Raw genomic sequence first — 22,293 nt, 5'->3', positions numbered from 1 at the left:
GGAACAAACGAGCGTTGTCAGCGGAGAGGTGCGGGGGGCGCGGGAAACTGTGGGGGGTTGCCCGGGTGATCGCTAGATTGTTCAGGCAGCCCATAGAGCAGTGCTTCTCAATTCCAGTCCTCAGGCCTCACCAACAGGTCATGTTTTGAGGATTTCCTTAGTATTTCACAGGTGATATAATTATACTCAGTGCATCAGGTATTGTCACAGGTTCTTTGTATGGGAAATCCTCAAAACATGACCTGTTGGTGAGGCCTGAGGACGGGAATTGAGAAGCACTGCCATATAGGATAGCGTTTGTCTGCTGCAGCCGCTCCTGTTCCACGGTGCTACGGCAGTAGATCATTGCTATTATCGTCGTTTGTCTTTCAACATGTTGAAAGACAAACAACAGCAACGATCAGCCAACATCGCTCATGTCGGCTGATCGTTGTCTTCTATTACACCAGACGATTATCGTCCGTAATGGTCGATATCGGCCAAATACGACCAATAATCGTTTAGTGTAATAGGGCCTTAAGTTGGCACCAAAACATCTGCGAAACAACATAATGAATAAAGGTCTATTAATATTGAAGACCATTATCTGCTCAGTTTCAGCCTCCTTATAGCTAAACGTATGACCAGCGTAAATATCATTAACTATTCTATTTGTCTTTTAATCAGGGTATGGCTACGGCTTGTGGAACAGAAGGGATTTCTCTCACTTGTCCCCGTTCATCAGCGTATTACCTATTTCCCATGAGAAACATCTCCGGCATGGCAAATGAGATTCAAGTTCAGAAAGCACTGAATCCTAATTGAGATCCAGACAGACTCCTATCTTCTACCAAATAGCCGGTTACATTTTGTCAGCTAGTGGCAATTATAGTAAATGGGAGCATTAAAGTTGTAAATGATCTGTTATCCTTTAAAGACCCAATAAAAAAAGTTCCTGATATCTGAATTATAACACATTACGGTTTAACAAAACTAGCAATCTCTCATGATTAAAAGACAAAGCAGAAATCCATTGAAGATGAAGCGTAGACTCACCGTTATTAACCAGAACATGGAGGTCTAGATTTTTAGCTTTGAAATTCTGCACACATCTCCGTACGGACTTCATGGAAGCCAAATCGCAGAATAAGAATTCCACTGAGAAAGAAGAAAATACGTTTATAAATACATTGTAAAGGCTCCCGAGAAGCGGTAAAGTTTCTGTTCCATTTTACGCTACAACTATAAAATTAATCATAGACTTTTTGGCAGACGAAAAAAGAGAAAGGGATGCAAATATACATCCCATTATTGAGGGCAGGCAATTCAATTTGGAGACAGAGTTGTTTTTGCTATTCTGAAGAACGGAACAGATTGTGTTGTCAGAATATTAGACAGTACCTCTTATTTACGCATGGAAGAAGCAGCCATTTTATGGAATGACCAATGCATATTTATTAACTTGCTAGGAAGACTTGTGTCATATATAGTCAATTGTGACTTAAAGAGAATTGGTATCCATATACCCACCTCGCCAAACTGGTAACGTTCCTTTGGTGATCAGAAATACTAGCCAGTTGTGTCTTCCAAAGTGTGTACATGGTTTTTGTAAAAATGTTCTTTTATTCTTACCAGTTGTGTCAATGAGGTGTGGCCTAAAGTGTCCTTGCCCTAGGCCTGCAACGCCTCTCCTATGTTCTTCTCTGCCCTCTTGGATTTAGTTACATCCTCTGACTGGCTTTATTGTATTCAGCACTAGTAGAAATAAAGTGTATGCACCGTATCAATCCGTAGCGACGCAGGCAATTAACTCTACAAAGCTTCTTGTTCTAGGCTACCATGTCAGTGCGCCTATGCCGCATTCACCAGCGTTCAGGGGTGTTATTTTTGCCGTACAAGTCAAGTGGAGCCTGTACATTTCACAGTGCTTGCGCCACAGAAATAGCAGCTCCCGAACACTGGTGAAGATGGCCAGGTGCATCTAGAACAAGAAGCTTCACTGGTGTGTCTGCATCGCTAGGGATTGATACAGTGCACGCCCATTATTTCTATTAGGGCTGAATAGTCAGAGGGGTGTAACTAAAGGCAGAGAAGAACACATGAGAGGCATTGCAGGCCTAGGGCACGGACACTTGACACCACTGGTAAGAACAAAAGATAATTTTTACACAAACCAGGGCACTGGGCGCATTTTGGAAGACACGACCAGCTAGGATTTCTGATCACCAAATGAACTGTACTAGTGGTTGAGGGAGGGAGGGGGGTATATGGAATCTATTAGTGACTGATTTTAGTCTGAAACATGAAAAATGGGCCCTTATCCGCCTTATCCTCTCAATTGCAGTTAGGTTACCAATGATCAAAGAATTTACACATCCAATTTAGGATTTCTGATAGGTGGGGTTCCACATTGGTCGCATGCTCCACTGTAGGCAGCATGCCCCAACTATTGATAATGTGGTTACTGCATTCTGCCAGAGAGATAATGAAGTTACCTACAGTACCATTCACTTCTGTGGGTACTAAGGTACTAGCCAATGCATACCAGGACTAACCCCAGAAGGCCAATTTGAAGGCTAGTGTTACTTCACCTGTATAGCTGCACCCTACCCCCATAGGTCTGGCACAGGTACATTACACTGATCTGTTATGCAACTGTATGCCAAAGAAATACAAACCTAGCACTTGCTGTTATTTTAAAATATGAGGAGTTTATTCAAAGCTTCTCATAACAAACAATAGGTAATGCTGCATGCAGGAGGTGTGCAACGTTACCTATTGTTTTTAAGGAGATGCTTTGAATGAACTCCACACATTTGCAACCGAGTAGTAAGTGCCAGGATTGTATTTCTTCAGTGATTCCGCAACCTTAAGTACCGCATAGTGACTGGGCTTTTGCACAACCATATGCATCAGTGTCTGAGATATACAATATTCTGCCTGAATATTCTCTAAACCTTGTAATTGAATGAGAACATTACGTTCCTCCAATAATTCTTTGCATGCATATGTCCTTTTGTCAATAGAATTATCCGGTTTAATAGTGTCAATTAATGGATGACATTTTCATAATGGTGAAGGTGGTCAACGATACTAAAGTGATTGTCAAATCTGCACTGATCATTAATGCTCAGACGTCTCATACGGAGACAGCTTAATGACCTTATTCCAAGCTTCAAAGACATTGCAGTTCAAATTAAGTTCAGATTGGATAGGGGAAAAAATCATATAAAAGTCAAATGCTTGTTCCTTCAATATAACATGCAAAGTATATAAATTAAGATGACCTAGCTCAAAGTCAGGCTACATTAATACCATACACCCACATAGACTGTAAAAACAATTACTGGCAAAAGCGTGTAAAGACTAGATTTGTATATCTTTCCAATTACTATAAAGTGACTTCAAATGACTTTAAACATTATTTTGTGTTGTCCAAGGACCTTGCCGCTCTGCCATTCAGGGAGGAGGAGGGGGGATACTGCTGTGGCCATTGATTGGCTGACCAGGAAGATCCTGGTGCAATACAGAGGCAAGAAAGTGCATTGGCGCAGAGGAACAACATGGAGGGGGGGGTAAGTATAGCTTTTTTTCCTATTTAACTTCAACCCAAATAAATTGCACAGGCAAATAGAGAAAAATTCTGCTATGGCTAATTGGTGTGGGGGTACACCGTAATGTGCCCACATTCCAAATAAAAAGAAGTCATGTTAACCCGGCCGGTACTGCCGGCCCGACGGAGTTTAACATTTCAGACAGCAGCCATTTTGTGACACAGCCGTGTCACGGAACAGCCACTGTCTTGCCATATGTGAACATGTCCTTAATGTGTTAAAGGGATTATTTAGGCTTAGAAAAAACATGGTGGTTTTCTTTCAAGAATAGCGCCACACCTGTCCAAGGGTTGGGTGTGGTTTTGCAGCTAAGGTTCAGTGAAATAAATGGAGCTGAGTTTTGATACCACAAAACCTAGGGACACGGTTGGTGTTGCTTTTGCAAGAATTTTTTTTTAAATCTTGGATAAGGTCCCTCTCACACGTCCGTATCAGTTTTTACTGTCAGGAAATCATCAGGAGTGCTTTCTGGATTTCCTGATCAAGGATAAACAAATGTATTGTAGCGCCTAAATCCTAAAAAGTGTCCGTGTCCAATAGAACTCTATGGGTTATAAAATTTGTCCGGATTGGATGTGTGAAGGTGGCCTAACCCATTTAAATGTGATTTCAGGGAATATTTTCTTTACTTGGACTAAAACAAACCATATCATCTGAGAATCCACAACCCGACCTACTTCTCCTTCTTTGTTTCATTCAGAGCAGTGATACTGTTGGCAGCAACTTGTTTGTCATGCAAAATGTATGTTGGGTGGCTGTCAGCAATACCACTGCTGGGGACGGAGACATAGTAAGATGTACACCCCAAAAACATAGCAGAGACTCTCTAGGTGGGAACCATTAAAGGGGTTCTCCGGCGTAAATTTTTTTCTTTCAGATCAAATGGTTTTAAAAAAATATACAGATTTGTAATTTACTTTCCGTACTTATCAGCTGCTGTAAGCCTTGCAGGAAGTGGTGTATTCTTTCCAGTCTGACACAGTGCTCTCTGCTGCCATCTCTGTCCGTGACAGGAACTGTCCAGAGCAGTAGCAAATCCTCAGAGAAAACCTTACCTGCTCTGGACAGTTCCTGTCACGGAAAGAGGTGGCAGCATAGAACACTGTGTCAGACTGAAAAGAATACACCACTTCCTGCAGGACATACAACAGCAGATAAGTATGGGAGGACTTGACATTTTTAAATAGAAGTAAATTACAAATCTATATAACTTTCTGAAACCAGTTGACCTGAATGAAAAGGATTTTCACCGGAGTACCCATTTAAGGAGGTTGATACGACTTGTCCAAACTCAAAATCAGCACTTCACTCCAACTTTTTAATTGTAACTTTTTTTTTTTTCTTTTTCCTTTTTATCTTGGCCTAATTTTGCTGATGCCACATGTACACAGCTTACATTTCACAAAGTACACAATCTGCTGCCAAGCTCTAGGCAGAAGCAGCACATTTAGTACATCTTGCAAGCCCCACTATCCTGGCAAAAAGCCCCGTGTTCTTTATAAAGAAATGGCGCATTTATTAAAAAAAATAAATATAGGCATAAAAGAAAACCTTTACCGCCACTTGTCACCATACCCGCTGTCCAATACACTACACTATATATACTTCTAATGTCTTTAAAAAAAGTGCTACTTTTTTTTCTCCAGTTTTTCAATTAACTTTTTGACATTCCTCTACACAAACACCATCCAAATTCTATCGCCTTAGTAAACCATGGCATTTATGTTTAATTGTGTGATATTTTTAGTCCGGATCCACCGTATAGCAGGTAATTTATCTTCAGATATGCCAAAATGAATCACTGCCAGATCAAGGTGGAAAGACAGCGTGTAGTAAATTGTCCATGCTTCAGCTTTGTGTCACATTAAACCAGCCATACTGTATACATACATTTCATTACAGACACACAGAGAGAGAAAATTCATTAGAGTCCACAGTGACTCTTCACGCTGCTATCGACTGGACACCCCACAGTTTTCACACAATATTTCTGGCTGGACAAAGACCACAGAAAGCCTTAGTTTATTGCGTGAGTCGTCTCATTTTAAGCTTAGTTTCTTATTTGTACCCAGAATGTGGGAGAGAGATATATTTTATGATAACATCAAAAGAAGACAAAATGAATAATGGGAACAGATTGGGAAAAAAACACAGACAATTCAGCTGCAGACTGTTCTTTGGTTTTATGGACACATTTATCATCAGGCTATTATAAAAATAGTAGACGTAGATATATAGCCGCTACACCAGAGAGGTCACCAAGAAGAGCGGAAAGGCATTTGCCCCCCTCAAGTCATGCGGATAAAGAATGGGTAGGACACACGCTTTATAGAAATTAAAGTACAATGATTTCTTATTTGTTTAACCAAGGAAAATTAATCAACTTTGTGAATAGACATTCAAATGTCCCTGTTTGGTGTCTATAACTGCTGTGCAATTCTATGTGCCTTCATGGTAATAGACAGAAGTAAAACCAGTCTGATCCTTTAGTCTCTTTCGGGACGAATAGAATTAATAAAGACTGCAGGGTCAGACTACGCATGGTGTATTTGTTGTCTGTTACCATGGAGATGCACAAGTCTAGCTGTAGATACACCATGGTAGGGTATTTTCTGTTCTCTAAAGTTGCCACATGTTTTATTTTAGCTGCATCAGGGAGAAAAATAAGAAAATAATTGTAAAGGTGTGGACAGATTTTGATGATTTTTTTTTTATAGAGGAATAAAATTAGTTCATTCACAGAGGAGCTTAAAGGGAATCTGTCAACTGCAGTTCACCTTCCAAACTGCTGATAACCATTAAGTCACAGAGACACCTGTTATCTTTGGTATATCCAGCTGGGCTTCCAGAACATATAAAAATGCTTTTATCCTTTAGTACAAAAAAGTCAGAGGCTTTTTCCTAAAGTGCAGCAAGCTGTAACACCTCCTTAGGGTGAGTTCATATTGAGGAATCCGCGTGGAGAAGTTCCGGCAGATTCTGTCACTTATCCCGGCTTGGGGCCGCACGCATTTCCGCTCGTCCCATAGATTCAATTCTATAGTCAGGCGAATTCCGTTGTCTGCTGAAAGAATTGACATGTCAATTCTTTCGGCAGACGGCAGAATCCGCCTGTGCATAGAATGGAATTTTTCTGCGTGGATTCCTCAGTGTGAACCCACCCTTATTCCCTCTTCCCATTACTGATCCTGCTTGGGACTCTAGATGTCAAACAGGGAGGGAAGAGCGAGAAAGCATTTAAGTTTGTAGCTGTTCCGGAACTTGGGAAAGCCTTTTTGACTCTTTAAATCAGAGAACAAAAACATAAAAATATTAAAAATATTTTCTACATTCTGGAGGAAGAGCTATTTAAATGAAAGGTGCCATGGGCCTCCTTGACCAGCAATCTAACAGTGTCAGCAGTTTGGAATGTGAATTAAAGCTGACAGAATCCCTTCAAAGCAGACCTGTCAGCATATTTTTGCTGACTCAAGTAAAGGTAATGAACAATAGAGCTTGTTGTCTTGAAGCAAAAGCTATCACTCTTATTTCAATCCATTGTTCCTGAACTGAGATATAGGGGCTGATTTACTAATGTGTTCCCATTAAAAAGTTAAAATTTTTTGTCCATTTCCCTGTCGGTTGGTGTTCTGACATGTTTACTAAGGCTAGGTTCCCACTGCGTTTTCAGCATCCGTTTAACTGATCCGTTTTTTGCAAAAAACGGATGCATTTGTGTGCAATCGTTTTTGATCAGTTTTTCCATTGACTTCCATTATAAAAAAAAAACGGATCAAAACGGATGCGTTTTTTTTTACGCACAAGTACTGTTGACACTACTTTTTAAACCGTTAATAAAAAACGGATCCGTTAAATGGATTGCAAAAACGCAGTGTGAACTCACCCTAAGCAAACCATCTTTTTTTTTTACAGGTCTTTCTATTTTTTACAGATTTTCTATTCTAAAAACCAGCCACTTCTAGAGTGGCGGACTGGTCAGAGTTTTGTCATGTGAAAAACCTTCCAGATTTACTAAGGGCGTGCACCACATTAATGAATTTGAAGCGGAAAACAAGACACAACCGACAACATAACGGCTTAAAATAAATGGATGGTTAGCAAATCAGCCCCATAAGCTTTAGAAAGGTTATGCAAGTTAGGAGATAAAGCCCATAATGAGTTCCCCTGGGTTGCAGAAGCCCAGCCATGTTCAGCTTCTGCAGCCCAAAAGGAACACCTCTTGGGCTTTTTCTCCCAAATAACCCATTGGTCCAGATTTATCAATGAACCAAAACTGTCTGGTTTTGCTCATAGCAACCAATCACCGCTTACTTCCATACAGAGGGAAACTGACAGCATGTTTAAAGGGTCACAGAGGTGTGTCTGTGGCACTGTCTGCATCCGGCCCACTCTACAGCCAACAGTCTGTCTTCAGGCCACCCCGCCTCCTCCAGAATGATTGACAGTCAGCCCATTTTTGGCTATGGAGCAATACAATGTAAACCGGCTATAAATCAATCTAGAGGTCTGAAGAAGGGGGTTAATGATACCAAATATTTACTTTTTATTAGAAAAAATGCTCTTGGGTACATTTCATGATAGTGGAGTTGCCACTGAGTAACTAAAGGCCCCGATGACCTGGGGAAGAGTGCACTTCTCCCCCATTACCCTCTCACTGTCTCTGCTATTACATGCAATTTATAAGCATTTCCCGTAATAAGTGTATATTGGTATAACTTTTTGGGGGCAATACAATACTTTAAAAAAATTTTTTTACCGGACTTCTCCTTTAAGCCTGTTCTACACCAGATCATGGCTTGTAAAGGTAGTAGATAAAATAAATTAAAAAAATAATCCGTTGGGCATTGTTAATTTTTTTTTCAATTTTTTTTTAAGAGTCCAAAGCAAACCATGAAACATATCCTTGGGGTAAATGCCAATTTATATTCAAATTCATGGACAATATATCCAGATTGCATGTCCGTGACCAAGAGATGCTGCCGGCTCATTAATCCAGCAAAAGCTTAAAAAGACCAAAGTGCCATTTAGAGGAAATCACAGAGTAACAAATGCTTTTAAGCTAATTAAGAGCTCTTTAAGCAAGATACAAGAATGTGCAGATGGTAATCCATTCTCCGAGCTCTATGTTTCTGTGGCAAGCAATTCTGGCTTTTCTACACATCAGTAATTGGAATGATATTGGCAAGTAAGTAATTAAACTATATCGGCATATTAATAATTAGAAAACCATTAGAACTGTACATACCGCGAAGAAAAAAATCTTTATCTTAAAAAAATCAATTAAAAGACTTTCTTGCCGCCAGTTGGCATGGAAATAGCTTGTCACTTAATAATTCCAAGAAACAAATTAGTAATGTTATTAGAAGCTGCCATTTGTACCTAATCACAAAGCTACTATTATCACTGAAAAAGGGAATAGGATTTCACTTTTCTTCGTATCATGGAGTCAAGATGACATATAAGTAATATTAGACAAAGTAAGGAACTAGACAAAATAAAAGGGGTATTTCACCAAAAAGATTTTTTACTTTCAAATCAACTGGGGCCAGAAAGTGCCAGAGATTTGTAGTTTACTTCTAATAAAAAAAAATCTCAAGTCTTCCAGTACTTATCAGCTGTTGTATGACCTGCAAGGAGTGGGGTATTCTTTCCCGTCTGGAGAGCAGGAGAGGTTTTCTAAGAGATTTACTACTGTTCTGGACAGTTTTTGATGCAGACAGAGGTGGCAGCAGAGAGCATTGTGTCAGACTGGAAAGAATACACCACTTCCTGCAGGACATACTGCAGCTGATAAGTACTGGAAGACTTAAGATTTTTTCTTTAATAGAAGTAAACTACAAATCTCTAGCACTTGCTGGGACCAGTTGATTTGAAAGATATTTTTTTTTGTTAACTACCCCTTTAAGTTGCAACCCAAGTATGAAATTATCCTACCAACAACACATTCACATATATACTATAATCACAGTGCCAATAAAAAAAAAATCACTAATAGCACTATATAAAGTCCACGTAATACTGCCGCTCCATGACCACTCAATAAAACTACCATAATTTTACTGATTAAAACCCACTGCTCAAAGACTGATATTACACTACATTGTGGCCAGTGATATAAGGAATAAACTAGTTAAATGCAGTGACTCACCATTCATGTTTAATCTATATGTGGTTAAATCCCCATGAGAGAGCAATGCTGTGTATACAGACAGCAATGATCCATTAGATCTGTAATACATTGTTCTGGCCTGTTGCAGACCAGAGCAATGTATTGCCGAGCCGGGATTAGCGTCAGTGCGACGCTGACGTCGGTCTGACCAGAACATCGCATCCCTGAGATCCGTCCCACTAGACACCAGGGACATGAGGTACAAAGCATTTAAATGCAGCTGTCAGCTTTGACAGCTGCATTTAAACGCTTAATTAGCCGGCGCGACAACGGGACCCACGTCGGCTAATAGAGGCGCTTCCTGGCTGCAGATAGTGATACTGTCATTTACCCTATGTGCAGTTCTCCACATCATGAACAAGCTTAGAAGCTGCACATTCCATATATCCCTGTATAAAACCTTACTGTTTTCATTGGAGGACAGTGTCAACTAGGCGGGGCTTCAAAGCAGTTGGGTCCTCTCTCCCCAGCCAGCAGCTAACTGCCATTAAGCCCCAGCTAGTCAACACTGTTAACCGATGAAATGATGCAGAGCAAAGGGGGTGAAAACTGTGAAACTAGGGGTTATTCAAGCTTAAAAAAAAGAACTGCACCACCCCTGTCCCCAGGTTGTATGTGGTCTCCATTCCTGAAGCGGCCAGTGGCCTAGAGAATGGCAGGTAATGGTGTCTATGGCCCCTTGCTCTTCCATCCTTGTCCTGAAAATGTGGATACATTTGAAAGTGACATGCTTCCAGAAACCAGGAAAAAAAAATTTTTTTCTGGCCACATGTCCTCTTTAGAGCTATTAAATAGATGTTATGAATTGTAGGAACATACTTTGAATGTTAAATAATGGAATAACTGATTCAAACAGAAACCGAGCTTCATTGTAAAAATGAAAGAGATCAATCCCCGAGCATGTGGTTAGACAATTATTACAGTGAATCGGTTGTGACACCATATTTACCTTGTTACAAAAAGTTTTCAAAAGCAGAAAAAAACAGAATGCTGTCCCAAACATCTGCCAGCTACAACCGGATGTGATTGTGTTAGCGCTAATGCATGCTAATAACTTTAAAGGGTCACTGTCCTTATTACTTTCGAAAATCTAAATCGACAGTAGATGTGAAATAAAGCAAGTTTGCAATTTACATTTATTATTATTTTTTATTTTTAAGTTACCATGTTTAAAAACCGAGCTATACTCACTTCTATCCAGGTCCAGTTTCCTGAAGGCAGATGTATAACAAAGCTATACTTACTGGTCCATTCTCCTGAAGAAGGCTGTATAACAAAGATACATCTATATCAAAGCCTTTATCCAAGTCCAGGGCAGCTTTTTAGTCTGGTTAAAATAAGAGAGGTAACGCAGGAAGTACAGTCCAATACACAGTGTCACTGCTTAAAGGGGTTGTCCAGCGAAAATCTTTTTCTTTCAAATCAACTGATATCAGAAATTTATATAGATTTGTAATTTACTTCTATTAAAAAAATCTCAAATCTTCCCATACTTATTAGCTGCTGTATGTCATGCAGGAAATGTTGTTTTATTTTCAGTCTGACACAGTGCTCTCTGCTGCCATCTCTGAGATAGGAACTCTGTCTCGGTTTTATATGAATCCCCATAGAAAACCTCTCCTGCTCTGGACAGTTCCAGATGAATTATATGCCCTAGGCGTACGCCAGGAAGAAGGTGAAGATTCGCCCCTTCTCCCTGGAGTACGCCTCCCGTACACCCTGCTCGCCCAAAAGCGGGCTGGGGGAGCTTGGGGGGGGGGGGGGGGTGACGAGGCGTGCCTCCTCCCGTGCCTCATTTATCATGATAAACACCTGCTCGTAAATCATGATCCAAATCTACACCTGCTTGAAAGCAGGTGTAGATTTAGTACGCCGGCACAGGTTCAGGTGCCCGGCCGGCTTCAATAAGAGGCGTGCGCCTCTTAGTGAATCCTGCCGCGGAAAAGGGGGTGGGGCCTTATATAAGACCGACGTACTTGTACGCCAGTCTTCATAAATCCTACCCTATGTGTTTAGTCTCTTTTTTCAACCAGCACAAGACTAAAAAGCTGCCATCAGGAGACTGGACCTGGATACAAGTATAGCTTTGTTTTAAATCATTAGAACAAAAAAATAAATAAATAATGAATGAATGTAAATTGCAAACTTGCTTTATATAACATCTACTGTTGATTTAGGTGTTGAAAGTCATAACGACAGCTTAAAGCGGCACTATCAGCAGGTTCTCCCCAATGAACCTGCTGATATGCCGCAGACATTTTTTACATTATCAGTGCAGTGCAGTTAACCATACTTATCTTCTTATTTCCTAATTGCCCCTATGCTAATGAGGGGCTGAAGAGCATTTGGGGCATCACCCGACGGCCCAAAGCACCAGCTCAGCACTCCCATTCCAGTCAATATGCATAAACAGATATGCATAGTGGGCGGCCCAGAGCAACCCCCTCCCATGCTCCGGGCTGCCCACTATGCATATTCATATATGCATGATGAGCGGCACAGGAAATGTGCTGGTGCTTAATGAAGGAATATGAAGGACCAGACACTGGGAGAATTGGAGCAGCAACTGCAGGGGATTAGGACAGATCAGCATAAATTTTGGGTTAAACCCTGGATAGCCACTTTTAATATATTGGAAGTGGAAATAGTATCTGCATACTGAAGTTAAAATCAGAAAATAATAATAAAATAATGCCATACCCCTAATGTAAAGTAAACTTCTATCTTTGTTTTTCTTTTTGTTATCCAAGGCATCAAATATCCAACTGTAGAGACTGAACTCCAACTTAAATGCTCCAAATTAAAGTTCTTTTTTCGAAAGACACATATTTCCAGTTCCTATTATAGTCTTAATTGAATTCAATCAGATTGCAAACCCATACAATATGCTACTGAGTGAAAAGAGTGCAGATGTGAAACAGATCAGATAGCGAGAAAAAAATAAAAGAAAAACAATAAGATGATGCGGTGCTCCTGAGCAGATAAGAGACCCCCGACTCCCCTGTGTACACCTTCTTGTCATTCTGATGAGATGTTGACGCACTTCTCATCTGTTTTACATTCAGCATGGGGCACATTGCGGCTCTATTAGCCTCTCATGTTTATAGTGGTATTATACTAAATGTAATTTCACAGCACACAGTGCATATCAAATATGTTACATAGAACAGGTTTACAGCAATAAAAATAACATGTGTAATAAGAGTTATGTCCTCAAGCACCAGCAATAGTCACAATTGCCGACCTCCGAGCAGAATCCAATAACTACCATAAAGTCTGCTCTCTGATCCACATCAAATACCCAAACAGCAAATATGGAATACTTATGTTATATGATGTATAAGGCATTATAAGAAATGTGGCGTTACGTCCATCTCTCTATAGTTAATAGACAAGCTGAAGTGTTCTGTGTGCTGGCCAGTTGATGACCTCCAATTGGCTAATGGTCCTCCATTCTATCTCTTAAACTGTTCAGAGTGATTGATGGAACATGGAATTGATATTTTCTGTATTGCATCTGACTCTGGTTCTTCTTGATTAAAAAGTCGACACGCGTTACCACAATAAATATATATAAAACAAATATATGTTCTATATATATGGCCCATATATATATATATATATATATATATATATAGTCTATCGCAATAGAGAGGAGACAGTTTTCATGCAGTATTAGGCCAGGTACACTACATAAGACACCGGCCGTTCTGTGACCCCGCCGTGTCACACAGATAAACTTCATTTCTGTTGAATTGGGATGCGGGCGCATCCATGTGTGCTCACAAGCGCCGTTTCTAGTAGCAGCGGGCAGGCCAGGCAACTGCACGGGGCGCCGACAGCTAGGGGGCGCTTGTGGCACCTCCCCAGACCTCACCTAGCCGCGCACTCCTCGACCCACCGCACCATCTGCCTCTCCGCCAGCCCCACCACCTGCCCCTCAGCCCCGTCACCTGCACAGAGCAGCCCCATCACCTGCTGGAGCGCAGTCCCCCCTGTCCCCCCAAGCACTGTGATTAGCCACCCATCACCTGACAGGCCGCCGCCCCTCATCTTCTCTTTTCAGCAGGCGCCGTGAAATGACGTCAGGCTCGAGAAGATCAGAAGAGAGAGAGGGACCAGCTGTATGCAGGAAGGAGAGTATAATGTTTTTTGTTGTTGTTGTGTGTGTTGTGATTGGCAGTGAAGGGGGGGCAGTATTATTATGGGGAAGAACATGGGAGGGGTATTACTATGGGCAGAACATAGGAGGGGGGATTAATACTGTGGAGCAGAACATGGGAGAGGGGGGAAAAATACTGTGGAGCAGAACATGGGAGAGGGGGGATTAATACTGTGGAGCAGAACATGGGAGGGGGGATTAATACTGTGGAGCAGAACATGGGAGGGGGGATTAATACTGTGGAGCAGAACATGGGAGAGGGGGAAAAATACTGTGGAGCAGAACATAGGAAGGGGGGATTAATACTGTGGAGCAGAACATGGGAGGGGGATTAATGCTATGGGGCAGAACATGTGAGGGGGATTAATGTTATGGGGCAGAACATGGGAGGGGGGATTAATGCTATGGGGCAGAACATGTGAGGGGGGATTAATGCTATGGGGCAGAACATGGGAGCAGCTATTAATGCTATAGGGCAGAACATGGGAGGGGGATTGTAACTATGGGGCAGAACATGGGAGATTATTACTATGGGGCAAAACATGAGAGGGGGTTAGTACTATGGGGCAGAACATGGGAGAGGGGATTAATACTATGGGGTAGAACATGGGAGGGGGGATTATTACTATGGGGCAGAACATGGGGGGATATTACTATGGGGCAGAATATAGGAGGGAGGATTATTACTATGGGGCAGAACATGGGAGGGGGGTTTATTTATATGAGGCAGAACATGGGGGGATTATTACTATGGGGCAAAGCACATGGGGATTATTACTATGAGGCAAAGCACAGGGGAGGATTATTACTATTGTAGCTGGAAGAAATCATCATAGTGGTCTGGGTCAGAAGGAGAGGAAAAGGAAAATGACGCCTCAGATCAAAGAAGACGACACCTGTGAGTCACTGAATTACTTTTTTTTGGGGGGAGGGGCGCTTTTAGCAATTCACCCTGTAGTCAAAATTACCTAGAAACGGCCCTGGTGCTCACCAATTGAGAGGAATCGTTTGGTCCTATTTGCAATCTTGCTCTGCACCCCAGATGTGTCTGTTGGTAATCCTCGGAGTGATACTTGTGAGGCTTGCCAATTGTCCTTGCACAACCTATGGAGGTGAGTGTGGATAGTGCACGGTCTATTTATCAATATTCAGCCTGACTCACTATACTACACCAGAAGGCGCTCTTGCTTCTTTTTCTTGTCAACAACGATAGATGGCGTGATCTGACACTCATGACACCTTAGAGTTGAGCTATAATCGCTTTAGAAGTTTTTCTAGGGTTTTTGTTACCCTCTTGCAGCCACATCCAGGGAGGTTGGCTACAGTCCTATACACCCTAAACTTTGAATTATATGTGCAACTGTAGTAACAGCAACATCAAGCTGCTTGCAGATGGTCTTATAGCCATTACCTTTATTTTTCAATCTTTTGTAGAGTACCATCTTTTTTTGTTCAGGCAAGTTTATTAGTTTTATTAGTTAGAAAAAATTCTGATGAACCACAATTCAGAAGCGATGTCTGTACTTATGTTTCCTTAGCACACTTCGGGGAAGAAAAGTATATGAAAAGGCCATTCTGCTTCATATAATTAACAACAAAGCCTTAGTTTCCACGCTTTACCTTACCAATGGGATATAAATTCTGGAGCCTGCATAAGCACCCAACCATAGAGTAATAAATATCACCTATAAAGTGGCACTGCTACAACTGCGGTTGGTGCTAGTATTACATTACATGTAACACTAGCTGGATTTTACCGAAGATCTGTAATAAACACAATTCTATTTGAAACAGGTTTTAACTTTTTAAGCAGAAACTAAGGTCATTTCTGAAGCATATCTTAACGCATAGAAACCTGCAGTTTCTGCACCTAAAATGGACTAATTTATCAAAATGAAGAATCTTTAGCCCCAAACTGTAATATGTTATAAGAATAATCTTTAAAATAGGTATAATGCACAAATAGCCAGCATAGAGTTATACAATTGATTTTAGGTATGGGGAAAGTTAGGAAAGGTCTCTCTTTGATTTATAGAAGCATTGTAGCCAATACCGATATAGGTGGCAAATTGGAAAAATAGAAACAAAAATGGGTAAATAAGATTGGTCCCCTCCCGGAAGACAGTTGGGAGAGTATCTGGAGAAACATCACTCAAGTCTCGCTATGTGAGGCACACAGAGTAACGCAGTTTAGAATTGGTCACATGAGTAACTTTACTCCCCAGGGGCTTTACAGAATGGGGGTCCGTAATACATCGGAATGCCCCAGGTGTACCCAATTGGAGGCAGATATTCTGCATATGTTTTGGTCATGTGACAATATACAATCCTTTTGGAGGGAGGTGTGAAAGGAAATTGAATATAAGTATAAGGGTGCGATTCCATACTCAGCAGCTGTGGCTATACTAGGAGACACCACAGGGTGTCAAGGAAATCTGGCGCTGCTGAATACTGTAGATGCCTCTTCGGTGCTCGGCTCACCATCCTTAGTCATTGGTTCACAGCTGGGGGGTTTTCAGTGTTAGAGTGGCGGAATAGAGTAAGCAAGATCTGTCAATATGAAAGAGTATGGTTCTCTCGGAAAAGAAGAGGAGAAGCTAAATTTAAAGCTATATGGGAGCGTTGGTTGGATAATGGGGCACTAACAAAATAGTGAGCGACAGGTTCCTTTGTTATTCTTTTTTTTTCTCTTCCTCTGTTCTCGAGACAAGGTGGGGTTTGGAGAGCTTTGGGGGAGGGGGGGTTGTGGCTTAAGGGGTAATTTCATTGGCGGTGTTTATCAGGGAAAAATTTTAGTGTCACTTTTAGTGTCACTTATATCATTATATAATATGCCTATGTTTTATATGTATTGGCTTATCTGAGATTCTTATGGTAAACGCCACCTTTGTATTTTTTATGCTATATGCTCTATGCAAGAGTATGATGTTTTGTATACTTTGGAATATGTAAATAAAAACTACTTAAAAAAATAGGTATAATGATTGACAGAAACTGATAAATCAAGGACTGGCATGTCTACTTATTTGGGAAAACACATTCCTCGGTTTTAGAAATAATTAGGTGCCAACCTAGAAAAACGTATATTCTTCTTTTTAGGTGTTCATACTGCCAAGAACAACAAAATGATTACTATATAACTGGAATTAATCTGGGACCAATAAAAAATGGGACCCAAACAAGTCTACCACTCTATTCACTCTCTATGGGATAGGCAAGAACTGTATTTGACCATCTAAAATAGATAATAAATGGGGCAGAAGTGCATGTGTGTGACCACCACTGCCTTTCAACAGGAGGCTCAGTGTCCCCTTTCTTGAGATAGCCAAGCTCCCCAAAAATCATACATATATCTACTATCCTGAAGATAGGGAATAAGTGTTGGTGGCACAACCCCTTTAATGCCTTGATGACCATGACATATATTTCTCTCATGGTGCCGGTAAGGAGGTATGAAGAGGGATCAGGAGCAGAGCCTCATCAATATAAGGATCTCTATTGAGATGCTGCAATCAAATCTGCATCATTGATGGTTTACAGGTAAGATCGGCTCCCCTACAAAACAATAACTAGGAGTAATGACAGCCCAAAGACTATACTAGGTCTCCGATGCTGCCATCACTGGCAGATCACCATTTGATATGTATTGCATTGATCTTATGAGCAATACAATGATTGCTTATACAATTCCCGTAGAGAAATTTTAAAAAAGGGTTAAAATAAAGTCAAAAAATTTTGCTTGTTTTTTTAACAAACATTTTCATTACTGCTACATGTAGAAATGTCCGGGCTATTCAAATATAACAGTATTGAAACCGCATGGCGAGTGGCATGACGGGAAAAAAATACACCAAAAACCAGAGGATACACCATGTCCACCTACGAACATCACTTCATAGTTTATATATAAACATAATCTAGAGTTGAGTCATTTTGTCAATCCGGTATATTACTTATCTTGTCAGGAACCTGAGCTCCAGACGGTATTATAGCACGAGCTGAATTCACAGTTCCGTTGGTTGTTATTGGAAACAGTCAACAAGCTTGTCTGATAACGGCTTATCAGAGCTCTCCATTGATTCAATAAGCCAGTTCATCTTCTCCCATCAGATTACTGTACATAACCAGGTGCACAGCCAGACATGGTAGATACATCGCTAGCTCCGTGCAGACACTGCTCCAGCAGTAATAGCTTCAGTACAGTAGAATAGAAAATACAAAGCAGGACTAATATATTAACAGAATTATGTAGAAAAATCCAGATTATAAACCGTCCTGTTTATAGATTTACTGTTTTCCTCTACGAATACTAAACTGCAATAAAAAAAAGTAAACTAAAACCAGAGAGTTGACGTCTTCTGTGTCGTTTGAATAAAGTTGACAAAATGCTGTTTATGTGCAGCGTGTATAATTGTGTCTGGGGATTGTGAAGGGAAAGGTCAATGCATGTCTCGTGTCCGCTGCCTCTCGAGTAGTGATCTGATAAAGGATGTCTGTCACCTCCCGTCAAACACTCTGCAGCGCACGACACAAGTGAGAGCACATTTACAGCATCTGCCCATTTGTCAGAAGAGATTGGGGACAGCTTTGTTCTTTACTCACCGTGTCACTTTAGGGCACTTGCCTAAAGGATTTTTTCTTTTTTACTTTCTATATTTTATAGCAGGTGCTGAGGGAACACAGCGTTCCATTATGATGTCGTCTGGAGTTATAAAAAGCTCCATAAACTGATATTTATATATATTCTCCACTATGAGAAAAACAATCACAAACTCTTCCCTCCTAATACAGACAGCCAGGGCTTAGCAGTCCTGAAAAGCAATTGCCTTTCATACGCCGGGAAAGCTTTAGATACATGACCAGTCATTTAGGTGGAAGCACTTTACACATTACATTCTGTTGTCTAAACCAGTATTTATGTCTCTATTATTTCTGGAGTGTATACAGAGTCTGTCTACAGATTAATCTACGCAGTTACTTAGCTGAATATTATGGGCTACCTCGCTTACATTTTTTGTATTTGCTACTTCACTAAAGTGTAAGAAATAATTTATTGGTGTTAAAGGTTTTTAGGTTCTGCAAGCACAATGGACCTTGTTCACATGATGCAGTTTTAGGGCATTTAAAGGGAACCTGTCACAAAGACAATGCTATCTAATCTATCACCATTATGTTATAGAGCAAGAAGAACTGAGCAGATTGATATATATCATTGTGGAAAATTATTCAGTATAACTTTAAATATGTTGATTGAAATCTCTGTGTTATGGAGTCCAGTGGGCGGTTTCACTCAGTGGACTAGACTCTTTAACATCAAAACATCAGAGATTTTAATCAATAAATTACAAGTTATACTGAATCTTTTCCTTTAAAGATATATATCAATCTGCTCAGCTCTCTCTGCTCTTTAACATGATGCCAATAGCTTAGGTAGCATTTTCATGGTGACGGGTTCCCTTTAAATCAAAACCCAAAACTAGATCCATAAATCGCAATTGTTAGGCAAGGTTCACAGTATGTGAAAATAACGGCAATGAGCACTTATCTAGGAGATTGGTTCTTGTGTCAGTGAGTAGGTCAGCTTGTATGTGCGTGTAAGGGAGATGGGGGTTCTAGGGCTACTATGGGGGTTAGTGTGACTCCTACTGAAGTAGCGGGCAAGCTATTGTGTGAAAAGACCTATGACTACTCTGGGGCAGAACAGCTGTGACTACTTTATGTTGAGGACTGCTGTCTACTTTATGTTGAGGACTGCTGTCTACTTTATGTTGAGGACTGCTGTGACTAGTTTATGTTGAGTACTGCTGTGACTACTTTATGTTGAGGACTGCTGTGACTACTTTATGTTGAGGACTGCTGTCTACTTTATGTTGAGGACTGCTGTCTACTTTATGTTGAGGACTGCTGTGACTACTTTATGTTGAGGACTGCTGTGACTACTTTATGTTGAGGACTGCTGTGACTACTTTATATTGATGACTGCCGTGACTACTAAATGTTGAGGACTCCTGTGACTACTTTATTTTGAGGACTGCTGTGACTACTTTATGTTGAGGACTGCTGTGACTACTTTAGATTGAGTACTGCCGTGACTCGTTTATGTTGAGGACTGCTGTGACTACTTTATGTTGAGGACTGCTGTGACTAGTTTATGTTGAGGACTGCTGTGACTAGTTTATGTTGAGGACTGTTGTGACTACTAAATGTTGATGACTGCTGTCTACTTTATGTTGAGGACTGCTGTGACTACTTTATATTGATGACTGCTGTGACTACTTTATATTGATGACTGCCGTGACTACTAAATGTTGATGACTGCTGTCTACTTTATGTTGAGGACTGCTGTGACTACTTTATGTTGAGGACTGCTGTGACTACTTTATGTTGAGGACTGCTGTGACTACTTTATATTGAGTACTGCCGTGACTCGTTTATGTTGAGGACTGCTGTGACTACTTTATGTTGAGGACTGCTGTGACTACTTTATATTGATGACTGCTGTGACTACTAAATGTTGAGGACTGCTGTGACTACTTTATATTGATGACTGCCGTGACTACTAAATGTTGAGGACTGCCGTGACTACTTTATGTTGAGGACTGCTGTGACTACTTTATATTGAGGACTGCTGTGACTACTTTATGTTGAGGACTGCTGTGACTACTAAATGTTGAGGACTGCTGTGACTACTAAATGTTGAGGACTGCTGTGACTACTTTATATTGATGACTGCTGTGACTACTTTATATTGATGACTGCCGTGACTACTAAATGTTGAGGACTGCTGTGACTACTTTATATTGATGACTGCTGTGACTACTTTATGTTGAGGACTGCTGTGACTACTTTATATTGATGACTGCCGTGACTACTAAATGTTGAGGACTGCCGTGACTACTTTATGTTGAGGACTGCTGTGACTACTTTATATTGATGACTGCTGTGACTACTTTATGTTGAGGACTGCTGTGACTACTTTATGTTGATGACTGCTGTGACTACTAAATGTTGAGGACTGCTGTGACTACTAAATGTTGAGGACTGCTGTGACTACTTTATATTGATGACTGCCGTGACTACTTTATATTGATGACTGCCGTGACTACTTTATATTGATGACTGCTGTGACTACTTTATGTTGAGGACTGCTGTGACTACTTTATGTTGATGACTGCTGTGACTACTTTATGTTGAGGACTGCCGTGACTACTAAATGTTGAGGACTGCCGTGACTACTTTATATTGAGGACTGCTGTGACTACTTTATATTGATGGCTGCTGTGACTACTTTATATTGATGACTGCTGTGACTACTTTATATTGAGGACTGCTGTGACTACTTGGCCTTCCATATCTGCTCATTTTGCTGTTATTTTTAATCCAGCAGAAGGTATCCAGAATTACATCTCAAATTGAGAAAGTTGAGTAGTCTTCCCCCTAGATCATGCTTGTATATAAACCTTAAAGAGTAATAAGAAGACTTAGGGAACAAACACTGGGAGGGCATATGGATTTTCTGCAAAAAAACAAAAAACATACTACTAATAGAAATAGAGAAAAGCCATACACGATCAGGGCAGGAAGAAAAGCGTGGTGCAAGCGATGGACAGAATATCAAATGCGGTGTTCCTCAGCCAACAAACAGTTTATGTGCTTAAAGCGTTCTTGGCGCCTAATCTTGTTATTTGGCCTGGGGAGCGCAGGTCCATGCTGCATCATACAAGCACAGCAGGTCATTTATTAAGCAGACGTTGCCTTAATAAATCACCACTGCGAGTAAAAGAAAAAAAATCACTATGCATGGAAATGGCCTTAATAACATCTTTTCATATAAGCATCCCTTATATGATCTTTAAGCCGTATCATAAAGGGCAACAACACTCTTCATGCAGGTTTTATATATTAAAAAAAAAAAAATCATAGCCTGGAAACAATCCAGTTTTATCATTAGAAGCGCTATCCTATTACATGGTGGATAAGGCGGGTTGTCAACACTATAAATCACAGGGACATTTTTATACATTGAAAATGGTTTTGTCCTATGCCGTCAGAGCAAGGATACGCTGCTGGGAGCAAGAGGGAAAAGAATTAGCAAGAACGTCATGGCAAAACTGCATACATTAATAAATTCTGGCAAAAATGGACTGTCTGCATAGGGAGCTGCTATTGGCAGGTACTTACTTATACCAACATGCCCCGGCTGTTTGTTAATGCTCTGTGATTTACATAATGCACGGTACTGATGCGATTCACTGTTAGAACCATATCTGCTACCCATTAAACAGCAGGAGAATGACATCTTCAAAAAGCATGAAATATTGGTGAGGAGAAGAGGCAACCTGTCACTGGGATAGACTGTAGATCTGTAT

General features: G+C 40.6%; 1 protein-coding gene across 2 annotated transcripts in view; it reads right to left on the bottom strand.

Moving 5' to 3' along the window:
* The window catches only part of DHRSX (dehydrogenase/reductase X-linked), a 199,697-nt gene that overhangs the window by 79,576 nt on the left and 97,828 nt on the right, over nucleotides 1–22,293 (bottom strand). For both annotated transcript variants that reach the window (XM_069945360.1, XM_069945361.1), the window contains exon 4: nucleotides 1,036–1,137. In XM_069945360.1, the coding sequence (XP_069801461.1) occupies nucleotides 1,036–1,137 (102 nt within the window). The remainder of the gene's footprint in view (nucleotides 1–1,035; nucleotides 1,138–22,293) is intronic.

This window comes from Dendropsophus ebraccatus, chromosome 11, assembly GCF_027789765.1.
Source record: "Dendropsophus ebraccatus isolate aDenEbr1 chromosome 11, aDenEbr1.pat, whole genome shotgun sequence".
Lineage (NCBI taxonomy): Eukaryota > Metazoa > Chordata > Amphibia > Anura > Hylidae > Dendropsophus > Dendropsophus ebraccatus.
The sequence above is the reverse complement of the archived record's forward strand: the minus strand, read 5'-3'. Positions and strand labels throughout refer to the sequence as shown.